The sequence below is a fragment of the Platalea leucorodia genome (genome assembly GCF_965183815.1).
Source record: "Platalea leucorodia genome assembly, chromosome: 4".
Taxonomy (NCBI): Eukaryota; Metazoa; Chordata; class Aves; order Pelecaniformes; family Threskiornithidae; genus Platalea; species Platalea leucorodia.
Window position 1 is genome coordinate 116,021,497 of NC_138826.1, and position 19,716 is coordinate 116,041,212.

Here is a 19,716-nt window from a genome sequence, read left to right on the forward strand (position 1 = left end):
TTGCTTCCTATCAGCATGCATTCACATGATTTGAACGATGAGTGAAAGCTGTAAACCCAATATTGAACAGTAAACAAGAAGAAACTCATGTTCTTAAATGCAGTGCAAGGAAATCTTAGTACCATCCTACTTTGAGCATGCATCTTAACCCAGATTCTTTCACCGCCAGTCTGGTTGGTACAGTTCCAGAGTTCCAAGATAATGCATTGATTTTGTAAAAATTTCTATTCTAATTAAATACTGAGATGTTAAATATGAATCTGGTTTAAGATGAATACTTAGTTCTGCTTCTAGGACAGAGCCCAACCTAGTGTCAGTACGAATCTAGGAAAGAAAATGCTCTGCATTATTTTCTTTAGTTAAGTTACACTGCATTTTATTGGGAGGAGGGTCTTTTCTGAGGCTTGTTGGATTTTTATTTAATTTTTCATCAGATTTGCTCAAATTTGTTCTCAATAGACAAATATAAGCCCCCTACAGTAAGGACAAAGATATCTATTACTACAAAATAAAATTAAGATCCAGGTAATTGATTCCTTCTATTTCTACTTTTTCTGCTATTGATAAGGGCCTTTAGCTTGCTGTAGTCCCCTCTCATCTTCTGGGATTCTTCCCTCTGCTGACCTAGCTGTCTACTGTCTTTGCAGTACTGGTTAATCATCTGCATTTCTGAGTGGCTGAAAGCTCCCACAAAGTCCTTTGGGTGGAACTGCAGCGCTCGCACTGAGCTGGCCCAGGTCCAAGGGGACCACTTGTCAGTCATGAAGGCCACCATCTCTGAATCCAACACTTTGAAATTGATCTTTGCTAAGGTCTGCTTGAAGCTGTTCTCTGTTGCGATGCAGTGGTAAAGCCCCCGGTCGCTGTCCTGGACAGAGCGAATGAGGAGTCCTTGCTCAGTAGCTATGATCCTCTCATTCAGCTTGACCTAAAGGGCAAGAAGGCAGAAGGAACTTTTTAGGGAATGTTATGGGACAACACAGTATTGGACCTCTTGGTAAGTCTCCCTTCAAACACCTCCTTCTTTCTTAAAGGGTTTCTTAAAGGTACTATATTTTGCTTTATCACATCTCCCTGAGACCACTGTTACTGCTACTGTTAGGAGAGAACTTACCTCAAGGCAGGTAAGTGTCACTAAAGAAAATGACTTCAATATTTTTATTTGTTATGTTACAATAGATTCGATCAGGATGAAGACAAAGATGCAAATCTGGACACCGTATGAAAGAAGAGTTTTCATAATGTTCAAATAGCAGAGCTGGGGGAATTAACTTTTATTTGCCAGGGTTACACCCCCGAGAATATCTCTTCCAGCATCAGAGATTGCTGCTGAGACTTGATGGAAGAAAGGTGTGGAATTGGGGGTTGATCTGTCATTGAACATAAGGTGGCTTCTAGTTAAGTATTTTGACTTTAAGCAGGTTCCTGGGGCTAACTTCTGAAGAACTCTATCTGCACGGCAGAGTCTACAGCCTGGTACAAAAGTTTTCATCGCAGTGGCCTCAGCTGGGACTTGGCTCATTGGAAACCAAGAGAAATTTTTCTTCTCTCCTGTTTCCTTTCTGGCTTCAGGCTCTGCACAGTGCCAGGAGATGGTCACATCATCCGAAGGAAACAAGTTACCACAGCTTGTTGAGCTATCATCTGATTATAAATGACTATGCACATGTCCCTTTGCATATCAGCTGTGAAGTAAAAATTGCTACTTTAACCCATTATGAAAGAATACCAGTGCTGGTATCTTTATGAATGATTTTTCTATTTTGCCACTGCACTTTGCGTTATGTCTGAGTCTCTTGGGAATTCATTTATTTATTATGCTATTCTATTATTGTAAACTTTTGTAGACATTGTGGAGGTAAGATTTTCAGAAATCTGAGAGCTGGAAATGTAATTAACCCTTTGATTGCTTTAGTTTGTTTGTTGTTCTTTAAAACTGCATTGATTCTAATACAGTTATTGAACATAAGAACAAAAAAGGGAGATGTTCTGCTGAAGCAAAGGGTTAAATAACTGCACCTAGATTGCCAGGACATGGCTTGAGTCTTTGAAGAGTACATGAGAAAAACAGCATGAAAGACTCAGTGAAAGGCTTGTAAGTCCTCTCTGATTTTGGAAAATGGCCTGATATGAGAATAATGCTGTTCAGTATTTATAATCTACCAACAGACACCATATTACTTAATATTTCCTTTCGGAAGATGTTCCTTTTTGTTCACATAGTAACTGCCTTGGATTTGAAATTCATTTTTTCCCTTTTTATATTACTTAGGAAGGAACATTCCCCATAAACAATCATACTGTGTATTACAGTGCTGAAACTTGAGAGCCTTAGAGAGTGCAGTAATGGAAAATGTGATTGCACCATGGTGGGGAAATGCTTTTGCTAATATGCGTTCTTAGCCCGGACTAGTTTCTTGCTAAAGAAACCTTTCATATTTCTCCCACTTTTGCCTTTTATCTCTTCAATAGCACAGAAGGGCTGCTGCATGCCGACTTCTTCCTGAACTTTATACAGGTTATTGCTGTTATGACGATTTCCTCAGATCAATAAGAAGTCCTGAGCACTGCAAACCTTCAGTTTACAATTAGTAAGGTGTGAAGGAAAAATTCATTAACTAGTTCCCTGGCTTTAGGGGCTGCCAGGAATTTTCTGATAGCTGTTCTGGTCCGATAGAAATCATTGGGGCTGAGGAGTGAAGTCCCAGCTATACTGAAGAGTCTGCCCTTATTTATATGAGTAAAGTGCTGGTCACTGTCCTGCATCCACACAAATTCTCCAGCTTCGCTGTAGTCAGACTACCTGATGAAAACACAAACGCTCCCTCGCCTTGGCCCCGGGGGGCGGATGAGATGTTGACTGAGGTCCCTTCCAGAGCTACTGCTCACATTACTCACCTCTTTCCTCCTGTCATTGTCTTTCTGTAGCAGCCATTTAATAGAAGCCTGAGGAGATTTGGGTGTGCATTCGAGAAAGGTAGTGTTGTTTTTTACTCCATACTGAACTATTTCTGCAGCATTTCTGTATGCTAGAAAGAAAAAGAAATCACGTCAGGCTACTGTGAACGGTGACTTGATATAGAAAGCAAGTAACTGTTTGCAATACAGGTAAAATGTTTGCAATAAAGGTAAAATGAAATATATCCGATCCTGATATTGGCCAATAATAAGTAATTTAGCACACAAAATTTTCAAAGAAATGAAATTAAATGTGAAGAAGCACATCCCGTTCCAAATACCAGTGTTTTCAATCTATCTGACACCATCTGTTCTGAGAAAGTAGGATACCTGTGGGCTGGTAAGCTCTGCTGATGGGATAACTGAGCTCAGGGATATTGTTCCCTGAAATTGTCTCATTCTCTACTGCTACAAGAACACCTGTCTAGAACTAGCCAAAGGAGAATGAAGCGTTTAATATATTTCTTCACACTTCACAGTTTACAAGTTGGGGGGATATGGTTGTATGACTCAAAGTACAGCAGTGTGCCCTAAAGGCGGCTCCAGCTACTCCAGCTGCGTGCAGTATCACAGGGAGGCGAGAGAGGGCAGATGAGGCTCCCACTCCTCTGCTGCTCTTTACAAAGCAAGGAAAGGACTTGGCTCTAAATCTGAAAGGCAATGAATACGTAGACAGGCCAGCAACAAAGAGCAGGACAGATTTATAGCACTCCAGCAACACCTGGGCAAGTGCTGAGCCTATGTCATCGCTTAGACTTGTTGCGCCCCTTTATAGTCTTGATAGATGAACAATTGGCAGCTACTGATAGGAACTTTTAGATGCTCATTGCTTGGCCCAAATCATAATATTTGTCCTGAAAACAATACACTTCCAGATTTAAAAGCTTACATCGTACATAAAACTTTTTTTTTTTTTTTTTGTTAAAAAGGAACAACATATACAAAATAGTATGAGAAATGCAAATACCTAGAGATCGACATGTCTAAAATCAGACTCTGTTTTTGCAGTCCTAAGACTGGTTTTCCTCAGACTCTATCTCCCATTCTTTTCAGCTTCTTTCATCAACTGATATGTGAAATTGGAATCTATTCTACTACAGGAAGGAGAGGACTTTGCTTGGTTTTAGTCCTTCAAAGTTTTTAGCACATTTATGAGGTTGTACCAAACTCAATTTTAACTTTTAGGAGAAAAACATGCAAATATTTTGCACTCAAAGACCATAAGTTAGGAAAGAGCTTATCTGTGGGCTGACCTATCTGTAGCTGTGGAACAGTGGGAATCCGAGCTGTAACACATTTTTAGTTTTACGTACATTGGAATTAGGTGTACTACAGAAATGCATTTTTATCTGTTTACTTGACCAATATATATCTAACTTCTTACCTAGTCCATAATACTACTACTTATACATGCTAAGAAAAAGATTGAGAGAATACAAATGCATTTCTCTAATGGCCATAAGGGCTACCTCAAGCATAACAATATTAAACAGAATATTTGAAAAGCAATCATACAAGTCCCTTAGTTCTTGATGATCTATTTAAAAATTGCAATATGCCAAAAATTTTGAGTTTATACATGCTGAGAGCTCTAAGGAATGCAACCTATCATGTTTAAAGACTTTGTTTCAAGATTATGGTTCCCTATGAACTTGGAAGATTTCTTGCTATTGCCTGACTCTCTTCTATTTTGTCCTTTAGGTAGATTTCATTTTTTCCCCAAACATAGTAGTTTTGCTATAAATGGCTTTAATTATATTTTGAAAGAGTCTAAGTTGCTGTTTCTTTTTATCTTTTTTTCCACTGGGGAAACAACTGCCATCTACCTATGCTATATCCCACTGCTGTCACCAAAACATCCTTCAAAGTTGCTAAAATACATAAACCTAGAAATACATCCACATTAAAAAAAATGGTTGGAAAACAAGAAACCTGTTTCACAAGACTGTCAAGGTTTAAACATTTGTTTCCCCTCTGCCCAGAAAGCAGACAGTTGACATTCTCACATTTTCCACATTGAAAGAGGAGACACCCAGCCTTGGGACAGACAACGGGTGGGTGGTCACAGTGCATGCCTGCAAGGTAGGACACGCAGCTCAAGTTACTTCATAATTCAGAGCCTAAGCTTTAATATGGATCTCTCAGAGTTCAGGTGCATACTCTAATGGTGGGGTCATCTTTTGTAATTACCTGTTCAAGCTCTTCAGCTTCATATAAATGACCTAATAATGAGTCATGGGGAAAGACCCGCTGGCGCTGTAGATTCGCAGCTAGAGCAGGATTAGCCACATTTGGGCTGAGGGATCTACCCCCAACTGACTGCTGTGGTTTGGTTTGATCCAGGAGATTCTTCCAAGACCCAGCAGAGACCATTTCAGTGGAATTATTATTAACTGAACATTTCACATGTAACTCTTAAAGCATTGTTCTTTCACTGAAAAAATTCAATAAAAAAATTACAATCAATCAGGTCTATTATTAGGTCTCCAGATAGTACAGATCAGAATGCACTTCAAAATACAGGCTCAGAAACAGAGGTGAAAGGAGCATAATTCTCTAATGTCTGTCCTTGGTTTGTTGGCATACATTGCCACAGCCTCACTCAGACATGCGTGGGGTTGAGGATGATTAAGCTGCCTTTATGCATGTGTCTACTCTTACTATGGTAATATTTCACTAGTGTCCATCCATCTGGAGAAAGTGGTAGCTGGGAGGGCAGAGCATTGACTCCCCTGTCCTCCTGCACCATGCCAGGCTGACTAAACAGTTGCACAGGTGGAAATAAGGGAGTTTGTAAGAGTTTTGGAATGGTTTATTTTCCTGTGTAAAGGGAGGAAGAAATAATCATAACTCACAAGACAGGTTGAGCACCTGCTGTTTGCTGAAAGATGTGCTCCAAAACACAATATGGCCTCAAATATGCACAATAATTCTGAGGTCCAAGACTTAAATGCATGAAGAGGAATTAATAAAGACTGAATGGATTTAGAAGTAGAACAGCCCTCAAATTAACTGTACCCGTTTCTAGTTAACACTGTCAGCTTCTCATTTCATGTATGCTGAACTATGTATTTCATGGTTCATCATTTTATCATATATATGCAAGTTTCATGTAATTGCAAGGAAAGATGTTAAAATCAAATCAAAACAAAACTCAGACTTGGAAAATAATTATGCTTTACCAGTAAACCACACAGATAATGTGAGTTATGATGAATCACATAAAGGAAAGCCATGCATTCTTTATATAGCATGAGGATCTCTAAATAACAGTACCTTTCAGGTTGAAACCTCGGCACTGAGTCAGAGGGTTTCCATGTCTCACGTCTTGCCTACGACTCCTCCTGAAATATTTTGTAAAAACAAAATGTCATTCCAAGATATCTACACTGCAAATAAAAACTTTTTTTATTTGTGGGTTTGGGTTTTTTTTCTTACTAGATCAACCATTAGGGATAGTTCATGACCTATTGTGAGTGTGCTTTACTCTTGGCAAGCTTCCTAGAGTGAAGATACTGTTTAAGTGAATAATCTGTTTCCTGAAGTTTATAAAATGGTTGTACTCTTGGTAGGTAAAGTAGTTTTGCAATGGAGGTATAGACATGGAAGGGCTAGAGGTGATGCATAAAACAGACACACATTCACTGTTGCAAGACTAACATTCAAAGCCAGAATCCCCAGCTCCAACTCTTCATAAAGGCGAGCACCTGAGAACGAGATCCATAAGAGTCACAGTGCTCATATCTAATGCACCAACAGAAAATTATAATATAGGGCATGTTCCCTCCTTGATTTTGGCAGGCACCTTATTTTTGGTGCCTGTAGCCGCCTTGGTAGCAGAGTGACTGAAGTATTCATCCAGAATGGTGGAGAGCTACGATTCAGTTCTGTCCTCTACTTCTGTGTGACTATTTCCAAAAGATACCCTAACTCACCAATTCTCAGAATACTTCTAAATGAGATTTTGTTATATTATTTGGATGACAGATGCAAAATCATGATTCTGTAGCAAACTAGCTAGGGAGCTTACTGGGACTGGGAATACTGGCCTTTCAGTCCTTCTTGGCTAGGAGGTCATAGCTCACACAATTCAGTGCATGAAAATCTGGTACCTGAATTTTTTATTCTTAAGGTATATTATTTTGTTTGCTGAATATTCTGTAAGTTAGTTCAATATTTATCGAGTTCAATAAAAAAATACCTTGGTGATAGAAGGTTGCAAATGGATGCTGCTGGGATATGTAATAGCTGTATTCTGAACCATGCACTAATGACTCATGAGATCAGAAACCATAAAAATCCCCTGGAGCTCCAGTACCTCTGAGTGAAGGGTGATGCCTCTGTGGTCACATTATACCAGGTACTGCACAAACACCCAGAGACAGTGTTTACAATCCTGTGTCATATGATCCTTTACTGTATTGTTTTAAAAGGAAACATTTGAAAGGTGATGTTTCAAAAGAGTAATTTCTGACATTCCAAGTATATTTTTGATGTTTACCATCAAAAATATTTCATCTTATGCCTTGGGATCTTAACCTTTGTGAACTATTTATGTGAGTCAAAGGAGACAATGAAGAATTTCTGAGTGAATTTCAGGATTCCTGTGCTACCGTGAGCTGTCCACGCTGTCAGAAATGGCATGCCACTTGCCTTAAGCATTTCTGAGAATGTAAACTTACAGTTTGATATTTATAAAAAAAAGGCTGAGAAGGTGGTGTTTAGAAAATAAAGATAATACTGTCAGGTGTTTTGAGGTAAATCAATGTTGGATGAAGAACGGCAGTGATCCATGGGAGACAGAAGTGTCAAAAGAAGCAAATAGAAATGTGTCCAGCAGATACTACTGTCTAGACGATGGGATTTGGCTTTAATTACCAGTGTTTTCTCCTTCATAATCTCTCTTGTTAGATAAAGGGACAACTCATTTCCTTCACATATGAAAAACAGATTTTTTTCCATACAGTTTTAGGTGTTTATTTTGGTTTGATATAAAAAGCAAACTGCAAACAAAATGTCAGCATGAAAGCAAGCCCCAGTGGAAATAACCCTGGGAGTATATAATGGGGATGGCAAGGAATCCACTGGAAATTGCACAGACTGTGTATACCTGACTGCTCATTATATCTTTCAGCAACTATGTTAGTGTAGGAGTTAGGTGGCCTGAGACCCATGGATTTTTCTTTTCTTTCCTCTCCCCCATTTTCTGACCTTCGTTCCATGGAAGAAAACAAACAGTTTGCAGACTGGAAGCTGAATATACTGAGTGAAAGCAGTAAAAACCCCAGGTACTTTACCAATTGCTACATGGCCAGGTTGGCCTTTACCTTTGCAAAATTTGAATTTCTTATTTCAGTAATCTGAAATAAGAAATTAATCAAGAAAATTTTGCAATAACAAAAGTAATTGTCTTTAATCCCAGGGGATGACACTGCTATCAGCTGGTTGGGTCACTGGAGCAGAGCCAAGCTTTGCGTGTTTCTGTCTGTTTCCCTCCATGTAGGTAAGGGAGTGAAGCCCATTAACTGTATCTGGTCTTCTGCATCTGCAGCTCAGGTGCAGGGAGTAAGCACAGTGGCACATAGGGCACTCTGCGCTGGGTTAAAAACTGGCTGGACAGCCAAGCCCAGAGAGTGGTGGTGAATGGAGTCAAATCCAGTTGGTGGCCAGTCACAAGTGGTGTTCCCCAGGGCTCAGTTTTGGGGCCGGTCCTGTTCAATATCTTCACTGATGATCTGGATGAAAGGATTGAGTGCACCCTCAGTAAGTTTGCAGATGACACCAAGTTCAGTGGAAGTGTTGATTTGCTGGAGGGTAGGAAGGCCCTACAGAAGGACTTGGACAGGCTGGATCGATGGGCCAGGGCCAACTGTATGAGATTCAACAAGGCTCAGTGACAGGTCCTGCACTTTGGTCACAACAACCCCATGCAACGCTACAGGCTTGGGGAGGAGCGGCTGGAGAGCTGCCTGGCAGAAAAGGACCTGGGGGTGTTGGTTGACAGCCACCTGAACATGAGCCAGCAGTGTGCTCAGGTGGCCAAAAGGGCCAATGGCATCCTGGCTTGTATCAGAAACGGTGTGGCCAGCAGGACCAGGGAGGTGATAGTGCCCCTGTACTCAGCACTGGTGAGGCCACACCTCGAATACTGTGTTCAGTTTTGGGCCCCTCACTGCAAGAAGGACATTGAGGTGCTGGAGCATGTCCAAAGAAGGGCAACGAAGTTGGTGAAGGGTCTAGAGCACAAGTCTTATGAGGAGCATCTGAGGGAGCTGGGGTTGTTTAGCCTGGAGAAGAGGAGGCTGAGGGGAGACCTTCTTGCTCTGTACAACTACCTGAAAGGAGGTTGTAGTGAGGTGGGGGTCTGTCTCTTCTCCCAAGTAACAGGTGATAGGAGTAGAGGAAATGGCCTCAAGCTGCGCCAGGGGAAGTTCAGGTTGGATAGTAGGAAAAACTTCTTCACCAAAAGGGTAGTCAGGCACTGGACCAGGCTGCCCAGGGAAGTGGTTGAGTCTCCATCCCTGGAGGTATTTAAAAGATGGGTAGACGTGGTGCTTGAGGACATGTTTTAGTGGTGGACTTGGCAGTGCTAGGTTAACGGTTGGACTTGATGATCTTAAGGGTCTTTTCCAAACTTAACGATTCTATGATTCTATTCTATGACTCTATCATAGTGGGTAAAGCTTCGGCATACATCTAGAAGGTTTGTCTCCTCTGCAGTAATACCTCATTGTGTATTCTGTAGCTTTGTTTGTATATGAAGTGAAATCTTAGTAATACAAGAGCTCACTACAGCCTCCTGCTATTAAATATCTCCCTTGGGAGGAGGAAAGAGGCTCCTGTTTTGCATAAGAATTATGAGATGGACTATTAGCTCTGTTGTAAATTAAAGAGAAATTGCTTTCTCTGTCTGCTTTAATAAATCTCATGTCAAAAGCCTCAAATCTGAAGGCATTACATGGAAATCACATTTGCCTAAAATTTCCCTGGAAATAATTCTTCATGCTTAGGAGTAAATGAGGAACCAAAAAAATAAATTACGTTATTCCTCATACAGCCCAAGAGATATTTTGCTGTATTTAGGGCTATCATAATTACAGCCATAGTGAGCAACTGAATTTAAACAAAGGGAACAAATGTTTCACTGATTTTGTGTTCATGAGACAGAAGGATTAATATTTATGATTAGGAATGTGGTGGGTTTTTTTTCTTTTTTCAGTCCATGACTTTAAATATGAAAAGGCAAGCTCTTTAGCATACACTCTTGCAGCATACACTCCTAGGTGATGAACAATGCCAAGCACAATAGCTACGAAGGGAGGTGGTGTTTGTACATGCTCCTGAAAGGAATGATATCCCACTTCTCCATCACATTACAACACCCCAGGCTAAACAGCAGAACAAAAGCCTTCTTTCCTTGCAGACTGCACTGGGCTGCTTAATACTGCTCACCTTTTCCCTGTGGGATAAAACCTGGAGCAGGAGTTGCCATCCCAGGCGCAGTATGGATCTCGGGCAAGGCAGCAGTCAGCACAGGCAGTCCCGTAGATGTGGCAGCGATGCAAGGATACCTGGGTGACCCCTTCATCTGAGCTCACATACAACTGTTGCTGTAGAAGGAAATGGAAAGATTTATTTCAGATGTGGAGGAGCTTCACCCGAGACTCGGCTAACACACCTAAAAACCTTTCAATTAATTTTGGAATTAACTCAAGACCAAGAGGGAAGCCACTAATATATATAAAGCCAAGATAAATAGAAATCTCCCAGGTGAACAGGCCTATAATATTTCCACCTTCCTGTTAGAAAACACTTAGAAACACTGGGGATTGTTAAAGTTTTTTGGACATTGAGTGTCATTGTTCTGTTCTGGGGCAGACAGACTGAGTTAATATTGCTCAGATTTGAGAATTTGGTTCTTACCCAGTGAGGATTATTGGCTCAAGCCTTTGAACTAAGTATTTTCTCTGCATATAGTCACTTTAATAAATATTATACAGAGTTCCTAGTTGGATTCTCCAGTGCAGAGATTTCCAAGACATAAAACCCAGAGATTATGTTGAGGCTTAGGGCCAGATTCTGATAGCCTTATATACCTGGAAAAAGAAGCCAACACAATTTTTATAATAAATGAGAGCTTTTGCAAAAGAAGTTCAAAGTGAATAGGTCATCACCAAAATCTAGGCCAAAATGACTGCTTTACTCAGAAACAATTAATCATTTATTCTTAAAATATAAATTAATATTGAACAAAAACCTTGAAACTCTCCTGATCTTTTTGTCAGAAAACTAAAAAATTACACTCAATTCAATTTAGTGAGTAACGTTTACTTATTAGTTTTGTAAAATATTGAGCAACATGTTGCTTGCAAAATCATGAAATACATATTTTTAGTTTTGGTGTTTAACATTTAAGCAGAAATCCTCTCAGTTGTTTTCATCATTCTTATTGTCATTGTTATTACTAATAAAGAAACACGCACATTTGCACCATGGACCCAACAGCCCCAACACTGCCTTTTTGCATTGACCAGACTTCCAAGGGAAAATCTCTATCTAGGACTTGTAGAAAAAATAGGGAGGACAAATTTCCTCTTTTAGTACTTTTTTTTCGTTACTTGTCAAACAAAACAACAAAAAAATTTACACTTTCAGTAAATTAGAAAAGATACATCATGAATAGAAATTGTTTTATCTTAGTGGCTCTGGGACATATAAACAGCTCATGCAAACTTCAATCAAATTTCTCCATATTCATTATGGAATATCTCCTGCCTACATTTAGTATGCTGCACAACAGTGGGTTTTCTAATATCTTTAAGTAAATTTATTTCTCCATTAATAAATACTAAGTAAGCATTCCACTTTTCTTTACCTTCTTAGATGAAATCTTCATTGTTGTTATAGGAGAATTACTCTGAAAGACAAAATTTCAAACCACAATTACAAGGACTCTCTAGTTAATACTGTCCCAACATTAAAATTTAAAATTCAATAAAACCTAAGTCCTATCTAAGAAAACTATAACTTTTCATATCTTGGAAAGGCATCACTCACTCCTACTAATTTTTTGATATTTTCAGAACTAAACAAATGACATAAATACAAGTAATGTCTCACAAAATGTATTAGCTAAACTCAACTGCATTATTCTTACTCATGTGCATCAACAAGTTTTTGTACACTTCTAATTAACCTGCATCTGTGTTACTTCAGAAATATAGGAGCAATGTGTTTTGAAGCCATTACTCTTACTTTGTAATAAGAAACAATGTTTTTTCTTTGACGATGATGATAAAGAAAAATCATACAATAGCTCACGTGTATTTACCATAGGATCCAGATAAGAATATGTTATATTTCTCCTACACATTATCTACAGTGCATACAGTTTGGTTACCATCCAACATATTATTTGAGGTTATCAACGACTAGAATATTAACAATGGTATGTGTGTTATTGAATGTTTCTTTCCCAGAGACAGTACTGTATACTACTGTGTGTCATCACTGCATTCTATTATTGTCTGTGTCCAAACCAAATGTTAAAGAGCTTGAAAAGGAATTATCACATTCATTGCCTTAAGCAAGTGAAGCAATTCATTATTCTCATCCAAAAAAATGATAAAATTGATGGTAATAAAAAATGTTCAGCATTTTTTTAAGATTTAGCATTTGCTCAGTCACAAAGGAAAGCCATAGCGGTGGGCCAGTATTAATTGCAGTGGACTACAAGCAGAGCAAGGAGGCCAGGAGTAGGAAATCTGGCTGCAAATCATGTGAATTGGCAAAGGTTTGAAGGAGTTTAGAGGTGCTATAGTATTTCATTAACTGTCTGGAGACTGAATGTCAAATGCAACATTGGATCTGATGCCACATTCTCCTCTCCTTGCTTATACTCCAGAAAGGAATCAGTGCTTTGCGTACTCTCAATATTTACTAGCACACAACCAGTGATCTCCTTCCCGATTTCTTGCAGAGACTCATCAAAATACTGCCATGCTACCCGCACAGATTGCAATGGCAGAGGTTACAATATCATGATTTTGCGGGTTCAGGATAAAAAAGTCTGTGCACAGTGGCCCAGAAACTAGGTTTAGGGTCAGGATTCCTCTGAGCCCACCTATATGCTTGCTGTATTAATTTACTTTTCAGTAAATTGAATTAGTAGTACTTGGGTGAAGGGTACTTTTTAGGTAGTATTACTCCCATATAGCTTTTTTAAAGGGAAGTCTTCAACAAAAAAGCCTAGGAAAACTAATTATGTCTTTATGAGGGATAACACAGAGAGTATTCTTTTCCTTAATGAAATTGTTAATGCTGCCTGTCTAGATAAAAAAGCTTAAATTTTCCTTTTTGTATCCATCCCCTCAATGAAATAGAGAAAAGCCCATGAAAAAACCCTTAACTAGGTTTATAGATGCATGCTACCATTTGGCCTGAGACTACTTGGTTTAAAGAATAGCCCATTCAAAAATTTGAAGGTGATTTTTCAACATGAGAGGGAACATATTCTTTAGGTTATTACAAGCTGCTACCTGCCAGAGTGATTGACAGAGGCTATTCCCTTATTTCTCCCTGGAGTTGTTTGTGTTTCTTTACAGCTTATGTTGTGTTAAGCTTGTAGTTTTCTTGACTCCAGAGGCATGTGGCTTTGAAGAACTGGAGTTAAGCAAAACCAACACTAGTTTGCTTCCATTCTGCAGCTCAGAATCAGGAAGATTATCAGATAATCAAAGAAGTACAAAAATCTTAGATTCCATCTGTAAATAGCGACAGTCTCAGTATGTGATGCCAATGATAAAAGTTGCCTTCTGGCAGCTACTATAACATGACCTCGTAAAAATGTGGTTATCAAAATCCTTCTAGCCAGTATAACAACATAAAAAATAAGCAAATATAGGGGAAAAAAAGGACTTAAGCTAGCTACAGCCTTCCTAACAGTGGACATTTTATATTCCTCTTTGGGTGGGTATCAAGCTGACAGTATGCACATTTACTTGATCTTTTATCAAGTCACAGTTGCCCTTGCCAAAGTCTCTTAGAACAAAGTGTTTGTGTGAACATACACATTGGAAGAATAAAAGTAGGAGCAAGCCAAACCTGAAAAACCTCCAGCTCTTCTAAAATTAGTTCTCCACTTGCAGAGAAGTTGGTGGGTAGGACAACAACTTTTTGTACGGTTCCTTGGTCTGGAAAAGATGAGAAAAAGTGAGATCATGTGACAGAGAGAGAAAGAAAAAAGCAGATGAACCATTACCAATTATGAAGAAAAACCATCAAAGCATGACATAGAGAAATGTAAGAAATGTTCAGTAATTTCTAGGGTTTGGGGTCAGAAAGAACCATGAGATAATTCCTTGTATAGGAATACTATATATAGTATTATTCTCATATATGAACATGAAGAAGTCATGGTAAGATTGAAGTTACTACCATTACTGTTACCATTCTACGCAGAAAGATCAATCAACATCAGTATCTTTTGTACTAGTTGCTGTACAGACACACAGACAGAGGCAGTATCTATCCTAATGATCTTAAAGTAAAAACACAGCAATATAAATAGGTAAAAGGGAGACACTGCAGAATTTAATATATATCCATATTCATTAACAAAACATAATGACAACTGATGACATGAAAGGTAAACCTTCCAAAGAATAACTCTACCTACACCTAAAAAAAAGTAAGATGAAAGGGTTTTTTTTCAGGAAAGTCAAACAATAATCAAGTCCGTTACACATTGGTAGGAGTTAATATTTTGGTCCATAAGGAAAAAACGAAAAGCAAGGTGAAGATATTGTAGCTACTCTATCATGGCTGCCCTCTCAAAATACAGTTCTAAGCCTTCCAAATCCACTCAGATCAAAGGAGTAAGAAGGATGGGGCAATGGCAATCTTTTTACAGGGTAGATGGGATGAGTGAGACCAAAGGGATATTTGTGATTAGTTTTCCAAATTTGTTTTGTGGAAAGAATATATGAGATGGAGGGGTCCATCTGTGAAGGCTCTTAAAGGCAGAGACAGCCACTGAATTATTTCTGATGTGGCAGAAAAGGCAGACTGTGGGAGAATCACAAGGACAAGCATTTTTACTTGGAAAAAGCACAGCACATAGAATTCCCATTGCCTGAAAAGCTGGAAATTAGTCTGAGTAGAATAAATTTATTTGCCTAATATTCATTCTGAGGAATGAGACCACATGTTATAGATTCTGTTCAGCCTTCAAAAGTTTTATGAGCATTATAGACTTGTGTGGTTAGTAAAACATTAGTATAGCGCAATATAGGTAAATATCTATGCGTATTTTTATGAATTTGTGACCGAGGAAAGGAAATCTCAGCTTCCTGTTTGGCAATTCATGATGTCAACAATGTAAACTGAAAAAGGGCAATTTTGCTTTTGCTTTTAAGGTCAATGACTAAATTTCATAGCTGGAGCTGCAGGGCAAGTTGGTTACAGTAAATAATTTACATCTTCTTATTTCCCCGGAGGAAGCCAGCAAATAATAATATATTTTATTTAAAAAAATAAGGTTTAAAGCCAGAATATTGATATGTAATGACCTGACCACACACAGAGAACACATTGTAGTATTTTGTCATTTAAAAAAAAGGAAAAGAGAAATTGAAAGCTGACAAGACTTAAAAATGTGTAGCTATCAATTGTACATGCTCAGAGCACGTTAGGCATGAATTTTTCATGAGATTTTTCTATGGAGAACATTTATTCTCATTATACAATGGCACGATAAACCAGTTCCTTCCGAAGAAACTTTACTGAAACTAAATCTTGTGATAGCACAGCTGTGGTCTAGACTGGGTGCCAGTATTAGCAAAGCTATGAGAGCCTGAGATAGATTTACTAACTGCCAGGACCCACTGAAGCTTTAAACTGCTGCAGATGCATCCCTCATTGGAGCTAAGGAGAAGCAAGTGCGTGTGCATGTGTGTGTGCGTATTTCTGCTCCTACTAAAGGGAATAACCCACTCACAAATATACACAGCTTAAGCCCAGTCTGTGTCTGCTTCTTTGCATCCTTTTATCAGTCCCCTCTCTAACATTAAACTATACGATACAAAATACTCTATCAGAAGTGCAGGAAGGAGTTGCAGCCTTTTGTGTTTTTTCTTAGCTGCCTGCAAAGTGTCAACTACCTATAACCCTGACATACAGGGCACTAAGCATGTTGACAGTGACCTTACCTGCAAAGGAATGTGAGGCTGCCGAGCCTCTGAAGAACCAGTTTATTTCAATGATCCATTAGCACATGCCACACATTTAAAATTCCTAAATTGTCTTTGGTCCTCAAACATTGCCCCAAACTGAAATCAGAACCTGAGGGGAGATTTTATCCTGGGCATTGGCACAGAAAATACTGATAATGCCTGACGCCAAGTCCTTGTGTCCTGATAAACTTTCCTATTTGAAAACTAGGTTCCTATCTGCCTTTTTGTCACACCCCAACAAAATACACAGAGTTAAGGACTGTTTACCTTGGTATTCATTCCCTTTGACTCAATATTTTACCATTCACTTTGACTCATTATTGTACCATGAGGGACAGATCATTGCAGAAAGGAATGTTCCATTGTTTTAAAGGAATTAGTAAACTTAACACAACATTTAAAATAAATATGCATGTTAGGGAAAGTAGACAATAAAAAGCTATTCATTAAATGAAACCACTTAAAGCAAGGAATTCCAATAGTCTCTACATATATATATATATATATGCATAATTCCAACAATACATGGCTTTTAGGCTATAGCCCTCCACCCCTTCTAAAGATAGTTTTTTTACTGTTTCTCAGCCTGTTCCTTAATAAATGAAAAGCAAATATTTGTGCCCAGAAAACACTTCTCATTCCTTTCTCAGTAGTACTGATGTCTCCACTCTAAGCACAGTAGCTGACAAATCAAGCACTTACTTATACATGTTCACGTCAGAAAGCTTATGGTACATCTGAGTTTTGCTTATTTCCTTTAATGGCAAGGCAGCAAACTAAATGCACTGGATCAGAAGGAAGGCTGGAAAGGACCTTTAATGGCAAGGCAGCAAACCAACTTCCCTGGATCAGAAGGAAGGCTGGAAAGGATGCAGCACTGTGCAGTGCAGGAGATGGATGGAAAGTAGCAGTGCCTAAGCTGTTTCCCAGTGTATTTCATAACAGATAATCTTTTGTGTTGTAAGCCAGGCATAAGAGATCATCAAACAAGTATAAGTCAAATTTTTTTGTGTTTAGGTCAATGTATGAAATTATAACCTAATTCTGTAAAAATCATAAAAGTGAACAGGATGGTTTCCTTTGCCAATTACTTGTTACTTCCAGAAATCCACTTGCAAACAGTTCTACACTTTTATGATTTCACATAGTCATGAAAAAAGCTATTGTGTCTCCAGAATATCAATCCACCACTAGAATGTATGAAGTGAAGAGGCAGATTTATGCTCACCACTTCCCTGACTTTTCACCAGGAGCTGTTTGCAGCCTCACATCAGCTCAGCAGCCTGTGAGTTAAGGGCAGACAGACAAGCAAGAAGGAATCTCCCTCAAGCTGACGGCAAGAGGACAAGGGTGACTCATAATGACTGCTGTTCTGTTTCAAACCTGCTTGAACACCTGCAGTCTCCCAGCTTGACATGGAAGACAATGTTACTGAGGTTGTGGTCCCTCTGAGAGGATGGAGAAAGAGGGCACAGCAAGGGAGGAAAATGCTAACATCCTGCAGGCTAAAAAATGGTGTAGAAAGTATGCAGAGGGGGAAATAAATGGAGAAAGAAGGCAGCCCAATAAATGGTCCAAGGAAGGAAGGGAAACAAATAATAATAACACCTTCCTTGAAACGTAGGGTGTGATTCTGTCTGGTATTAATCAGCTAAGCTTCACTGATACCAGTTGGATGATGTCTGGTTACACTAATTCCTGGTCTGGCTGACCATGGGCAATGGAAAAGGCAAAGCTTAATGAACAGCAATGAAAAATACACAGGTGTTTGGCTGGAATCTGTATTCCAAAAGCTGAATCTGCAGGTCCAAGTTTAAATCTCTTTCTCTGAATTTCTACTACCTTTTCTTTCCCCAGCCCTAAGTGAACACTGCAGTTGTCAGTATTGTGAGCCTCAAAGACAGTCAGGACCAATCCACCCCTGAGCCACATCACATGCACGAATTGAACAACAAATAAAAACTCTGACTTTTCGGCATCATAAAAAAATTACTGCAATGGACACGAACTGCTACCCTGCCAGGAGATTCCCAGAGAGGCTTTCTGCAGTAATCCCCCTCCCTGATGTGTCTGACATTGCTGGAGACCCTCTGAAAACTTTCCTCTCTGTTGTACCTGTCAGCCTGATTGCAGCTTACCTATTTTTGGTCTCTAATTTGAGTTGAACCTGATGCAAACAAATAACATTATGAAGAAAAAAGGAAGCAAAGAGTTTGCAGAATGCTTAAAATCCCTCTGTTTGAGAAAATGTTCAGGCTCAGCAGAGCACCTGAGGTGGTGGCAGGTCAGCAGTCAGGGCTGAGAGCCAGGTCCCCACACTCTCTGCTGTCTTCAGGTGTCTGCTGTTTGTTAAGTCAGGGCTCCCACCACAGCCACTTAACTTCTTTGTGCTTTGGTTCACTCATCTGTCAGGTGTAATTTTTTTTCCAACTCGTAGTATTGTTGTGAAACTTTGTAAAGTCATTTCAAACTGCATCAAAGAACAAAAAGGCGGATACAAATGTCTAATGAGCTCACACTTGAGGGCGAAACTTTCACATAGCCCCAGTTCAGTCAGTCTTCTGGGACACACTGTGATCTTGTTTGAAGAAAAAGTGAACAGGGAAAATAAAACTGGCAGAGGAATGCCCTCTTAACTTACGTATCTTCTTAAAAGGCTGTGAAAAAGCATTGGACGAGTTGGTCAATGAAAGGTTTTGAGTGACTCAGGCAGGATGACCAAGAGGAAGAAGGAAACTGTCTGCTGCCTGTGGTGCCACTGTTGTGCAACATCATCTTCCCAAGCTCGCAGACATGAAGCTGCAGCCAGCAAGTCTGTGGGAGGCAAGCTTGCTCTTCTGACCAGATTATCTCTGTTAGAATCTGTAACTCATTACATGATTTTGGCTATTGCGTTACTGGAGGCTACCGTTGTCAGCAAGGGTTAGTTTTCCAAAAAGACAGCCATCATGTAACACCATGAAAATGCATATTACAACCTTATGAAGGCACTTACTGCATTCAGACTTTGAAAACAAGTGTTGCATCAGAAAAGAAAAGATAATAAGAAACATCGATCAACCTCATGCCACATCAGGTGCATGTGGCCCACATTAATCATCTGAATAAGCCACACTAAAGTCTGAAGTGCCTTTTCATGGCAGTAAGTTAGATCTCTTTACACAAAAACTTATCCTATCTTGATAGCAAGGAGCTGACAAAAATCCTGTTGGTGCCCATGGCTGTGTAATGTACTCAAGTTTGACCCAGACATTTAAATATTTTCATAACACCAAGAGCAATAAAAAAACCCATGCATAACCTTATAGTTGTGCAATCTGCGTGTACTTTGACCAAAGTCTTTCGTACTGCAAGCAGTAGGTGGCATGCTTAAAAAATAAATATTAATCTCAGGGAAATGTTCTCATGCTGTTTTACTGCTGTTCTTATAAGTCAGATGGAAAACAATCTACCAAAGTATAAACAGAAAATGTTGCAAGCTTGGATTCTTTAGATATAACTGAAATGAGTAAAGTAATTACAGTAA

General features: G+C 39.2%; 1 protein-coding gene across 1 annotated transcript in view; it reads right to left on the bottom strand.

Moving 5' to 3' along the window:
* Positions 1-476: 476 nt before the first annotated feature.
* The window catches only part of SEMA3C (semaphorin 3C), a 122,987-nt gene continuing 103,747 nt past the window's right edge, over positions 477-19,716 (bottom strand). The window contains exons 13-18 of the mRNA XM_082309115.1: positions 14,062-14,150; positions 11,834-11,875; positions 10,411-10,568; positions 6,235-6,302; positions 2,899-3,029; positions 477-928 (exon numbers count right to left, since the gene is read on the bottom strand). Of these exons, the coding sequence (XP_082165241.1) occupies positions 515-928; positions 2,899-3,029; positions 6,235-6,302; positions 10,411-10,568; positions 11,834-11,875; positions 14,062-14,150 (902 nt within the window). The 3' untranslated portion in view covers positions 477-514. The remainder of the gene's footprint in view (positions 929-2,898; positions 3,030-6,234; positions 6,303-10,410; positions 10,569-11,833; positions 11,876-14,061; positions 14,151-19,716) is intronic.